The 12,669-nt window shown below is 41.3% G+C and overlaps 1 protein-coding gene across 1 annotated transcript; it reads right to left on the minus strand.

Moving 5' to 3' along the window:
- Positions 1-435: 435 nt before the first annotated feature.
- Positions 436-12,461, minus strand: LOC108880962 (arylsulfatase I). Its single transcript, XM_051069802.1, has 11 exons — positions 11,916-12,461; positions 9,914-10,094; positions 9,154-9,293; positions 8,248-8,397; positions 6,747-6,821; positions 6,465-6,639; positions 5,561-5,797; positions 5,027-5,173; positions 4,143-4,290; positions 2,775-3,343; positions 436-2,689 (listed from the first exon to the last, which is right to left on the minus strand). Exons 2-11 carry the CDS (start codon positions 10,076-10,078, stop codon positions 2,267-2,269), a joined length of 2,229 nt encoding a protein of 742 aa, XP_050925759.1. The 5' UTR covers positions 10,079-10,094; positions 11,916-12,461; the 3' UTR covers positions 436-2,266.
- Between the last annotated feature and the right edge of the window lie 208 nt (positions 12,462-12,669).

A 12,669-nucleotide genomic window follows, 5' to 3' on the forward strand; every position in this document is an offset into this window, starting at 1 on the left:
TATTCTGTGTGTACTTTTTGTATGAGATGTGGTTTATATTCCCTTTAAATATCTATTATGAATAATTAATATGAAAAATGTATTAATTAATAACAATCTGAGGAGTTTGCATCATGGGTGCAGATCTGGCACTTATACCTAAGTCATATTTAGGTCATTAAATTAGGATTTAAGACATTCAAGTCTAAGTTTTGACCTGATTAACCCCTGTATAATACAAATACTGTAAGTCAGACAGTGACAGGGGAGTCTTTCAGAGCCATACAAACATTTAATTATTACGGCTGTGCACTGAAAGGACTCACATATGTAAAAGACTCCAAAACATTTGAAAACATAAAATATTTCACTTGAATATACACGTCCTTAATGTTCTTACTAGTGAGAGCAATGGCAGGTTTGTTGCCAACATAAAATAAAACGACAGAGTCTCTGTTGATTTTATTTTACCTTTATTTACTCAGGGTGGAGAAATCAAGCATCCATTTAAAGTGTTTCTCGGGGAGTGCTCTGCTCCACGCTCACACTGCCGTGCACTGTCGCAGAACAGCCACAGACGTGGTTTGTTAGATATTGAGCAAATACACAAAAATATTTAGAGGTTAGGTGTCGTGCTCAAGTGGAGAAAACCAACATCTCACTTCAAAGATGTTGCTTGTGACGGTGAAACTGTGACACGTTTTACCTCCTCCTCTCTGTTTTCTGAGTACATGAACTTTATTTAGATATATGTTTTCACTGGATTGAAGATTCATTTTGTGTCAGAGAGTTTCCTGAAATATTTACCATCATTTTACTTCACTGAGTTCAGGTACTGATCCATTTCCCCTGATAATTCCTTCAAAACAAATGAAAACTTCAGCCAATAAGTTTAAATAACTCAACTTTTCTTCAAAAATATGGCTGATTATTGCAGGATTTTGTCACTTGATGCCTTGAAAATGCTTAAAAACATTAAAAAATAACGATGTTGTGTTCATCTTGTAATAATTCGTTATGTTGAAATGACAGTTTCTGCTGCTCACAGTAGGATGTAGTGAATTAAAAACATGTACTGTAAATTCATAGTCATAAAAGATGCTTGCCAGTGGCAGTACATTCAAACAACCACAGTATCCAAAGGCCTGTTTCAGCCAAAGGAACATGTAAAGAGAACCAACACATTATAATTTCTGAAAACAAATAATAGAAAAAAACATCTGAAGTCACTCGGATGTGGAACTGAAAAAGTGAAAATATAAAAAATATATATTAAAAACTCCTTTGTAATGTTTTCTTGAGTATGGCAGAGCAAACAAAGACAAAAGAAAACAACAAAGTGATATATAATAATCATAATCATGCACCATCACGATAAACACAGAAAAATCTGTTTAAAGTTTAACATAATTAAATCATTTACAGTGTCAATATACATTTAACTGTCGCACAGAGTCAGTCCTCGTGTCAAGAACTCAGTCGGTCTGTGAGCGATTTAAAAACTGTTGACACAGTGAAACGAACAGCAGTCGAAAACCTTTGAGAACAAGGGGTTAGAGAACCACCTCCAGCATCCTGGTGTAATTTAAAGGGTCAGTTCACCCAAAACGCAAAACCCTAGCTGTGTGTAGTCATGCAGATATTTTCAATTTCACTTGGAGACAATGTCCCAAATCAGACCTCACTATCATCAGTGTTTTCATCCTAGAATCTGCTCCTAGAAAGACTTAAAGCTGTTGAGTTTTCCCATCATTTCTCGACATTTTGAGCCCCACAAGCTAATCTCTGTTCACCTCCATCATGTTGGGGCGACAGCAGAAGACTGAGAAACTTTCAAAGTGTAGTTAAAAATATGTTTTTGTGAATTGAGTGGACCGACCTTTTAAATTTCAGTGAAAAGAAGTCTTATACCTGAGGTCTTTACAGTCCAGCTGGACAGTCAGTGTCACCTCAGATCCCTAATCTCAGAGATATTTGACAGTACATGTGCTGCATGTGTGTGTGTATAATGTCTGTATTTGCCTGCACTCTAAAAAGGCATGATTTAATGACATGTTTCTGAAAATTAAAAAAATGATCTGTTTTTGGAGGAACAAGTAGAAGAGTGAAGCCAGTGAATGGACATGTTTGAGAGAGTTCTAGAAAGACGTTTACTTCAGCTGAAAGTAGTGGAGTTAACTCACCTGGTTACCTTTTTTTCACCGGTTTGAGGACGCAAAGGATGTAAAAACAACACACTCAAGTCTTTGACACGTTCATCTCATGGCTGAAAATCTGAGACGACGCCTCAGATCCGATTGGACATCATCCTGGTGTTCAGTTTAAGAAAGAACGCCTTCAGCTTGCACAGCCGGCACCTCTTCTTCTTCCTCTTCTTCTTGTTGTTCTTACCTTTCTTGTACACCCCTTCGTATTTCCCCTCCTCGTCCTCCCCCTCGTCCACCCAGGGCACCCAGGCGCCGCCGTGCTGGCTCGGATTGGCCCGAGGGTCGTCAGGGGGGAAGTAAACCGGCACGGCGGTTTGGTTGTAGTAAGCGAGCCGGGCCAGCAGCCGCTCGACCACGTCCGGCCTCTTGTCCGCCAGGTCCTGCCGCTCGTACGGGTCGCCCGTGATGTTGAACAGCCAGATGTTTTTGTGGGTGGGGGAATTGTGGGAGGAGGAGATGGAACGTTCGAGGTTCCACCAGCGACCCGGGAGAGTGGGGAGTACCTGAGGATCGACGTTTACAACCGGGATGATTATTTCAGGAGCAATTTGAGTTAAAATAATCTGAGTAAAATGAGTCCAAAAGTACCTGTGGGGGGACCCAGTCTCCGTGGCCTGGGTCTCCTGTTAGCAGCTTCCAGTCTCCAACTCTGATGGCAGCCTGGACTGACGTGTCCCACAGTGGCTGGGACGGCATTGGATGGGACGTCTGTGGCAGGGACGTGTTCTGGTACTGGGGTAACATCCTCCTGGATATTGACTTTAAATGTAACCTGAGCTGCGTCTTGGATTTTGGCCGAGGTGACACCAGCCGTGACAAGTGCTGCTTCTGGGACGTGGTCCGTCTGGACTTTGACCCTAAACGCGACTGGACCTGAGGCTGAGGTTTGGGACGGGACGTTCCTGGCCTGTAACGGGACGGGGACTGATGCTGAGAGTAGGCTTTGGTCTTGGGTTTGGGTATGGGCTTTGATTTCGGGAGGGGCTTGTGCTTCAGTTTGGGAAGGGGCTTGTTCGGTTTAGGTTTAGCAGCATGATGAGAAAATGTCCAAGGTTTCTTGGTGGTTTTCAACTTGAACCCTGACTTCTGCTTTGGTTGCTGCTTCAGGACCTTCTTCTTCTTTGGCTTCTTAAATGCCGGGCCTTTTGATGTGTGGACTGACAAAACAAAGACAACACAAGACAAGTCTGACTAATGAGACGTATAATCACTCCTTCAACCTCTGCTTTTAGCTTCGCTGATTCTGCAGAAGATCGATAGTTTTCTAGAAGGGGTGCATCTTTCTTCTTTGTCTTCCTTTCATACATCCCTCCTTCCTAATTTCTGTCTTCCCTCCCCTATTGTTTTATCTGCTGTATCTCGACTTTTCATTTATCTATTTTATACTGTGAAGCACTTTGTGACTTTTGCTCTTGAGAGGTGCTGTATTAATACACTTTACTTATTTCTTTTGGCGCCTCATGTTTCCCCTTTGAATTTTTTATTCCTTTTTTTCCATTTTTTCTGTTTTTCTTACTTGTGTTTGTTTCTTTTACTAGCTGATTTCTCTCATTTCTTGTCCTCCCATTCTGCAAATCTCTATGTATTAACAAGAAGAATCTACAGACATGCTAGCAGCTCTGTGAGGCTCTACTGCTTTGAGCTAAATGCTAGCTCCAGCATGCTAACATGCTCACAATGACAGTGCTAACGATGTTTACCACGTTCTTTAATGTGTGATCATGCTAACTATTGCTAATAATCGAAAGACTGTACAACTGAGGCCAATCATCACATCATTAATTCTACAAGTATTTAGTCATGAACCAAAGAATGGGACAAATAAAAAATTTGACCCAATGATGGAGCTGAAAAGAAAAAGTTCAAAAGTTCAACTACCTGAGTAAAGACTTGAACCTGCCAAGCAGCTTTTGAGTACAACAACACTTGACGTCTTCTTTTTATTTTGTCAGTTACCTGAAGCTTCCTCTGAGCCCTCGTCCCAGGTCGTGGTTTGAGAAGGAGACTTGTGCAGGGGGTCGATGTTGTGGAGGATCTCCTGCCGAGGTGACTCTTTCCCCTCGCTGATGGCGGGCCAGACGTCGAAACCATCCAGGCCCTGACTCTGAGGAGGAAGACAGGAGCATGTTTATCACAGAGAACACAAAGCAAGGTGAGGAGAGGTTCCTTTTTATGAAGCCCTAAAAACATCTGCGATGCCAGAAGAAGTTCTCGTACATTTTCCACGCAGGAATAAATAATGACAGATTTCCTGTGGTAACAGAGGCTATCTGGTGTCTGGATTAGTCAGATATGTGTTGATTGTAGCCAAGATAGCCTCACTCATCTGCTCTGGCAGTGGAAATGTACTTGAATATCAAGCCAACAAAGCTTTTTGGGAGCTGTACACAGACCACAGCGAGTTGCCAACGAAATAAATTTACGTCTGAGCTAAAACACAAAGCGTCCATGTGGCTAATGTTGAGAAAGAAGGGCACTTATCATAATAGGTCAAGAGCACATTTATCTAGATGATTGTAAAATACTGACAGTTTTACACAGTAGCACTTTAAAATCAGGGAGGATGTGACAACAAATAAACTCATGCATTGATATAAAACATTAAGTGAGGCAACTAGAAAAACTCTGGTGAGAAATGGATCCCTGTCTCCGGTCTGTTTTACCACACAATAAAATGGTCAGTCTGCCTTTTCTGTGGTGTCTGACCTTTACTATCCAACAGTCACTGATGAAGAAAAGAAACTTGGCTATAAGAAAGCAACATCAACGATGTACACAAGTTATGAGCAACTAAATACAGAGCAATAAACACATTCAGGGTAGGAAATGGCTCCGCTGACCTGGCTGATGTTTCCCCCGGCGAGTCCGACCAGTGTTGGGAACCAGTCAGTGATGTGGAGAAGAGCTTTGGAGACTCGCCTCCTGCGTCTCAGCAGAGGACTGTGTACAAACGCCACGCCACGGACTCCACCCTCCCAATATGTGCCCTGGAAACACAGTTATTTTATTGTCTCTTCTGGTCCCCATTAAGTTTTTCTTCTTAAAGCCAGCGGGTGTTATAATCTTCAGAAGATTCATGTCCTAAAATCCTGTGATATCTAAAGGTATTTGAGGCTATTTCTATGTTAGGTTTATATTTCAAAACAGAGTTTATGGATGATGCTCTAATGTTCATTACATGTCAGAGGGAAGTTGAGTTAACTCTGCTGCCAGTGGTGTGACAGTCAACTCAGGATTTAGTTTGATAACCTCTTGATAAAAACTAAAATCCTTTTTTTAAAAAACTAACTAAAAGATAAAAGGTGAAAAGATAAAGATGATACACATTCCTCTGAACATAAAACTGTCACACAGATAAATTTATTTAATGATACCTTGCGGCCTCGTAGCGGCCAGTTGCTTCCTCCCGTGAATGGCTGGGCGCCGTTGTCGGTGGAGTAAATGATGACACTGTTCTTGTAGTATCCGTACTTCCTGAGGGCGTAGGTGACGTTTCGAACCGCCTCGTCCACCGTGGAAACCATGGCGGCGAACTTTCTCCTGGCAACGTTCGCCATGTCGCGGTAAGGGTAGATGTAGGGCTTCGGAGGCTGTAGAGGAGTGTGGACCGCCTGCAGGAAAACGTTAAATAGAGGTATTCAGAAATACTGGTTGTAATTTCTTATGTTTCCCAGAATGACCCACGGCACTAACTCATGATGCATATGTTTGAACTCAGTGTTCCCTGCTTCTTAACAGGGAAAAATAAAACAGGCTTTTATTTTGCTGCTGTCAGGACATCAGCTGCATTATTCTCAATCCTGCCCCCAAAGCTCAAAAACTTTGAATCAAATGAACACAGCTGCCCACAAAAATCAACAATAAACAAATATATCTCTGTTTTTTGAGTTAAAGCGCTTTTAACATCAAGTTGCATTTTCTGTGTGGTGTGCTTTTAATTAAATGGTTTGAGTCCATACGAGCCAAACAGGCTCTAAATAGGTTTCTGATGCTCAACAAACAAACACTTTAATGTGGTCTCTGTGTTTTTCCAACTTTTCTGACTGTGCACATCCAGACATAAACTAACGCAGCATCGAAACACATGTCGTCTGTATTTTATTTGACCTGTTTTAGGCAGCTATTCATAAAAAAAAAAACAGTTTTCTGCCTGTATGACTGTTAAACACTGGAGCAAAATGGCGGATCGAGGAAAAACCCTCGTTCTTTTTCACTCTGCGAGGCTGAAACTAAACTTTTTTTAAACGTTTCTAATATTTCCAACTTTAGAGGTGGAACCTGGAGGGAGAGCAGCAGGAAGAGCGGCCTGCCCGCGGGGTCGTGACTCTCCAGGATCTTGCGAGCTCTCTGTGTGAAGAGCATGGTGGAGTATTTTCCCTCCTGGCCCCACGCAACGCCCTCGTCATCGTGGAGATCGTACCCGCACAACCCCGGGCCGTCACAGGACCCGTAACTGCAGACACATGGAGACATGTGAGTTATGCGAATACAGAAGACATAGATATGGTTCACGCACAGCCAATGTGGTGGTTCTGATGAGTAATGATACTCATAAGTTACCTGTAGTAATCCACACTTCCTGTTAAAGAGCCAAAGAAGCTGTCAAAACCCTTCCTGGTGGGCAGGCATGCTCTCCTGAAGGAAAAGTGAAAGATTTCCGTCATCAGGTTAAGCAGCTTACAGAGGTATTAAAGCAACCCTGTGGAGTTTTCCTCTAGTTCCATTAACAGTCCCAGGTTTTTAAACAAAATGCACCGAGTCTAAGAAAAACCTTGAATGCATTTCTTTCCTGCAAAGCTGCTTTTGTTTCTCCAAAAGTCTGAAAGCTGCATAGTTTACGTCTGTGTTTGCGAGCTTGTTAATCATCTTTTTCCCTGACTTTTTTTTGGAAATTACACTCAGTGGAAGAGTGTAAAATCATTTGCAGGCGAGGCACATGTATCGAATCACCTGCGTCCTTGTGCTTGTGCATGCAGCACAAACAAAACCTGAACCCACTCATCAAAAGCCTGCTCCTTAGTGCTACTATAGGCTGAAATCTCCACAGGGTTCCTTTAACATTCACAACAAACAAGAAAAAAAACACAATATGATCTTTACATACTTTGGTTTGTATGATTTAGTTCTATTTATTTACCTTATCACCTGCTTTTTAACAGAGGACAGCTGGCAAACAGCTTTATGAGGCTCTTCTTATTTTGATTTAACCAAAGGGGGGCTGGGTGTTACCTGCTTTCTGCTGGTTGTCGGACTAAATTTAAACAAATTAGACTCTTTTTGGTTGCTCAACCCTTTCGCTGGAGATTTATTACTTTCTTACGGACAGACAGCTCAGAAAGTATGCAGATACCATAGTTTTGAGTGTTGTGGTTGAATACTCAGCTGTGCCTTTTGCCTGGATTGTTTTTTTTTTTACAACATAACACAGTGGGAATTGTTCTGCTCCAGTTTAACACCCTGGTAGATGAGTGAGTTTGTAGCTATGCACAGAAATGATCATCTGTTGATTAACGTGTTCATATTTGTGTAACATAACACCAGCAGTGTGTAGAAGTTCTACACAGCTTGATAAAGAGTGTGTGATAAAAGCTTGAGGACCCAGACTGAACTTAAGGTGTTGGTATGTTTGGACGGTCGTTCAGCATCTAAACCTCCTCCTACATCTTTCCCTCCTCACATCAGAGGGAGTTTCTCTTTTTTTTGTTGCGCAACTATTTCTGTCACTCTTTGTGTGCAGATCCAAGAGCAACACCATTAAATGCCTCTGAGAAAAGAATGTCCAAAAGCGCGCTCCATTATCCACATGTTTGAACAATTATCACATCCCCCTGCTTTTTCTATGACAGCAAGCTTTTCATTCTACCATCCAGAGCAGCCTTCAGATGTGGGCAGAAGACACGTCATATAAACCAGTTTGTTTTGACTATAACAACATCAACTATATTATAAAATATTACACATTTGAGCTTCAGATTTCTGTTGAAGAAATAGATAAAAAAAACTGAGTAAAGTGGTCAGGGATGACCATGAACAGTATATTAAAGACAAGCTTCCATCTCACCTGTAGAAGCCCAGGTGCCACTTTCCGACCATGTGCGTGGTGTATCCGGCCTCTCTGAGCCTCTCCGGCAGCGTGTCCATGTGTGAAGGCAGACAGCTCGGCTGGCTGGGTCTGATAATGGAGTGCTGTAGTCCTGTGTGGATCTGATATCTAAGGAAAAACATTAAAAGAAGGACTTGTTGTTGGCTTCGTACCAGATGAGCTGCTCACACAGGATCAACACAGGTTGCCTAATCAGTAATCAGATTACTTATCCTATGGCTTTTCTCTCAGACAAATCTCAAAGGTTTAGAGTTTCACTTCTTTCATTCAATCTATCTTAATTTTCTCCTTTCTCTCCATCTTGTTTCTAATGCTTCTCCAACATGTGAACATGAATACATGCTGTAAAAATGTGCTGAAAAATACCAGAAACAATCACACAATGAAACCAGAGTAAAATAAGACCAGAGGATATGAATTAGTGCTGAAAGTGTTGGTGAGTGATTAGACATTTTTAATAATCAGCAGATGGTTTTAGTCGTTTTTTAGGCAAAAATCCAAACATTTCCTGTTTTGAGCGTCTAAAGATTTATAGTTTTATTTTGCCGTAAACTGAATATTTTGGGATTTAGAACTGTTACAAAAACAGCAGTTTTTAAAACCTATGACTGACATTTCAAATGCAAATGATCATTAGCTGCAGCCTGACAACAAATCCTATCCAGCTTTGTGTTAAAACATGTCCAACAAAAAGAAGAGAGAGAAAAAATCACAGCTGCTTTAACTCAAGGAGATAAAGTATTTGATTGATCACCAGTGACCACAGTGATGAATCTGTAACAGTTTAATCCCCAAAATGAATAAATAACATCCGTCTCTCTCCCTCTACAACAGGCAGATTGACATATTAAAGAGTGTGTGTACCTGCCGGTGATGAGCTGGCTGCGTGACGGCGTGCAGATCGGCTGAACATAATAATTCTCCAGCGTCACGCCCTCCGCTGCCAGTTTGTCCAGAGTGGGAGTCTTGATGGTCGGGTTGTGGTAGCCGATGTCATTGAAGCCCTGTGACAGAGTCATGGAGGCGTGAAAGAGTTTTCAGATTATTTAGCCCCGATGTGACTCCTGACTCTGACTCTGGTTTGTATCTTCACTGGAATATTTTGGTTTCTTTCAGACTGTATGAAGCTGTGTACACTGATAATTTCACTGGAAGCCGGCGTCATTAATCAACCTCTCAGCAGCAGATATTCACCACACTCTAACTTTAATTAATCTGGTTTTACCAACCTTAATCTGCTCCTTATTTTCCCAATTAACCAATTAATCGTTTAGTAGTTATGAAAAATGCCCATCTCAAGTTCCACAGAGCCCAAAATGACGATTAACTGATTTCATCAAGTTTCTTTCAATCAGTTAATTATTGCAGCTGATTTAAATTTTTTGTTCCTTCGTAGGAGTGAAAACTCTTCATGTGGAAGACTGTAGTTACTTTTGATTTGGCATATCTTCACTGGAAGTGTTAAATGATAAATGTAATCTTTTGGGGAAATCATCTATTCTTGTATAAATAGAGGTCTTAGCGTCAGATTAGCATCTTGTAATATGTAAAGTTTAATTGCTGCTGATTGCTGTCATCACCCTGATTTAAGAAAACACACCCTCCCTGACTCTGTCACACACACCTGGTCGTCCGTGAGGATGAATATAATGTGCGGCTGGTTCCTCTGCTTCGGTCCCGTCTCGTCGTTCTGGTGCTGAGTGTGGTTTGGTTTGGACCTGTGGGCACACAGGCAGTCCAGGCTGGAGAAAACACTCAGCACAGCCAGAGCCAGAGCGGCAGGCTGCATCTTTACTACAGGAGCCCTGAAGGGAACAAAAACACAAAGAAAAAAAAAGAGACTTAACAATACAGCGAGATCTTCTACGAACCACGGAAGTGGAGCTCAAAAATGCTTGAGTCGGCACAAATTCACACAAGCATGCCATCAGCAGAGGACTAACTGTAGATCATAAAACCACATTTGAGATGGACTTGCCAACTTGGCTGCAACTGAGATCTGAAACACATCCATCTGGTGGAAAGGGAGAGCTGAAACTCTGAGGAGGCCTTTTTTTTTTAACCATTTACAATCTTTGGAACCGAACAACTCCAATAAAAAGTGATGAAAATATTAGACGTGCCCGAGAGGAGCGAAGACTTCTCTCAGTGTTCTTTGATCTTCGGCTGTTTTTATTTTAATACGATGCCGGACTGTGCAACATTCATTTAATCCTCTATCGCTGCCTTTATACACAGTTGTATTGTCATTTTTTGTACAGTTAAGGTAGACAGGGATGTCAGATTAAGTGACAGATCAAGATACTTTATTACATTGATGGTTAACTCCAATACTGGCTTTAAGAGTTCCTGTTCATTGATTGGAAATATTGTATACAGTGATGGAAAGTTGAATTTTAAGGTACTTGTACATTACCTGAGTGCTTCCATTAATGCTACTTTATAGCTCTACTTCAATACAGTTCAGAGTAAAATCATTTGCTTTTTACTCAGGGTGTAATGAAGCTTAAACCGAGACAGAAACCCCCTCTCCTCTCACGTCTTTCACTTCACAATTAACACTATAACATGTGTAAATATGAAATTATTATTCTATTTAAAGCCATGTTTTGTGGTGTCCTACCACCCGAGTGCCACGTTACTACTTTGGTCCAGTCATGGTCGAGTGATGAGGCCTGTGGTAAAAGTTAGGGCTAGTTTAATTGGCTCAAGATGGATAATAACCCTGAGATTGCAGAACCCCCCCCCAGACACAAACAAGTCAACCCCCGACTTCAAAAAAAAAAAAAAAAAGAGCCGAATCGTGGACTTGGAGAATCGTTAAACCTCTATTCACCTACATTTATTTGACTGATATTGCTGCTGGTTATTTCTCAGATTAAGATTCTCAATAAAAAACAGGTTTACTGGTGAAATGTGGATCACATAATATCTGAAGGTGTTATAAACCTTATATTATAATGTAATTCAACATAGCAACATACTCTGAACCAAAAAGTAGAAAAGTTAGAATTGATTCTTCCTCTCTGTGTCACAGATTTAAACATCTCACATCAGATTTTAACTGTATTTTTGATCGTCTTCAGCCCTTTATCTTCTCAGAGAAAGCTGCAGCTTGATATTCAGTTGAATTTTCTGTGAAAGGAATGGTGGGGGGAAGCAGATTGTATATGTCTATGTGATCTGTGACATGTTTACAAACCTCAAAGCCAAGAGCTGCACGCAATGTTGATTTTATATGAGAGCGCTGACTCAAAGCAGCTGTCCCAGCTTGAATGGTCTCAAACCATCACTACTGGTTGTCTGAACTGGTTTCCCATTAGATGAGACGCCGGTGGTCATGGGAACAGCAGAGCACAGACACACCTTTACCTCTATGTAAATTGAGACCATGCAAGCACAAACTAGTCCTGCATAAATTTTGTCTGCAGCCTGTCTCAGGTTTTTAAAATATGACTGAAATCTATTATAAATACAATTTGTCATTATCAGTTTTCATTTTGACATCATGGTTTATCCAAGTGCGGATCATACAAACAGCTCTACGCTCTGTTTAAAATCACATTTCCCTTTGCATCTGTTCCTAAAATACAGCTGTTATTTCAAAGCCAGGCCTGAATCAATACCTCGATACAGGATCAATGGGAGTGAACGGCTCTTCTCCTCCCCCCCCTCCTCTCCCTCTTCCTCTTCCTCTCCGCTTCGGGTTCAGTTCATTCTTCACGCTTCGGGTCTTTCTTCGGCTCGGAGAAAGTTCGGTTTGAGCAAAGTTTGTAGGAGACGCCGCATGTCCTCAAGTTTCCACAAAACCTTCCTTCCTTCAGGCTGAGAGCGGCGGCCACACACTCCCAATGAAATACGAGCGAAGTCAAGTCGGATACAACCACACGGTGACACTACCGGGACGACCTGTCAAAATAAAACACTCAGACAAAACGTGTTGAAGTTTTAACGCAAAAACCACACAGGAGATGAGCAGCACAGTAGGAATTACTGTATATTAGTAATATAATAAAACAAATCTTAATTTAGTTACCTAAATATAGTTTGTTGATTTAGCTATCTTTCGTCCGGTTAAAAATATCTAGTTAAAACAACCATTTTTAAACGGTTTAACTTAAAATTGCGGCTTAAAACTAGCTTTTAAAGAAAGTAAAGTTTTGTCGCGTCCAACAATCGCAACGTTTACGCATGCGCAAAGGAGACATGACGCCATGGATAAGCGACCAAATGGAACGGGCCGTTACCATGGTGAAACATATTTCCCCAAGTTTGAAATTTGATGGAAACGTACGGGATAATGTAACCGTTAACGACCGTTAAGGGTTACCTACACGTGTTGTATAACTATTAAATGTATGTAAAAAAAAAAAAAGTGTC

Source organism: Lates calcarifer, linkage group LG4 (genome assembly GCF_001640805.2).
Source record: "Lates calcarifer isolate ASB-BC8 linkage group LG4, TLL_Latcal_v3, whole genome shotgun sequence".
In the NCBI taxonomy this organism is placed as follows: domain Eukaryota; kingdom Metazoa; phylum Chordata; class Actinopteri; family Centropomidae; genus Lates; species Lates calcarifer.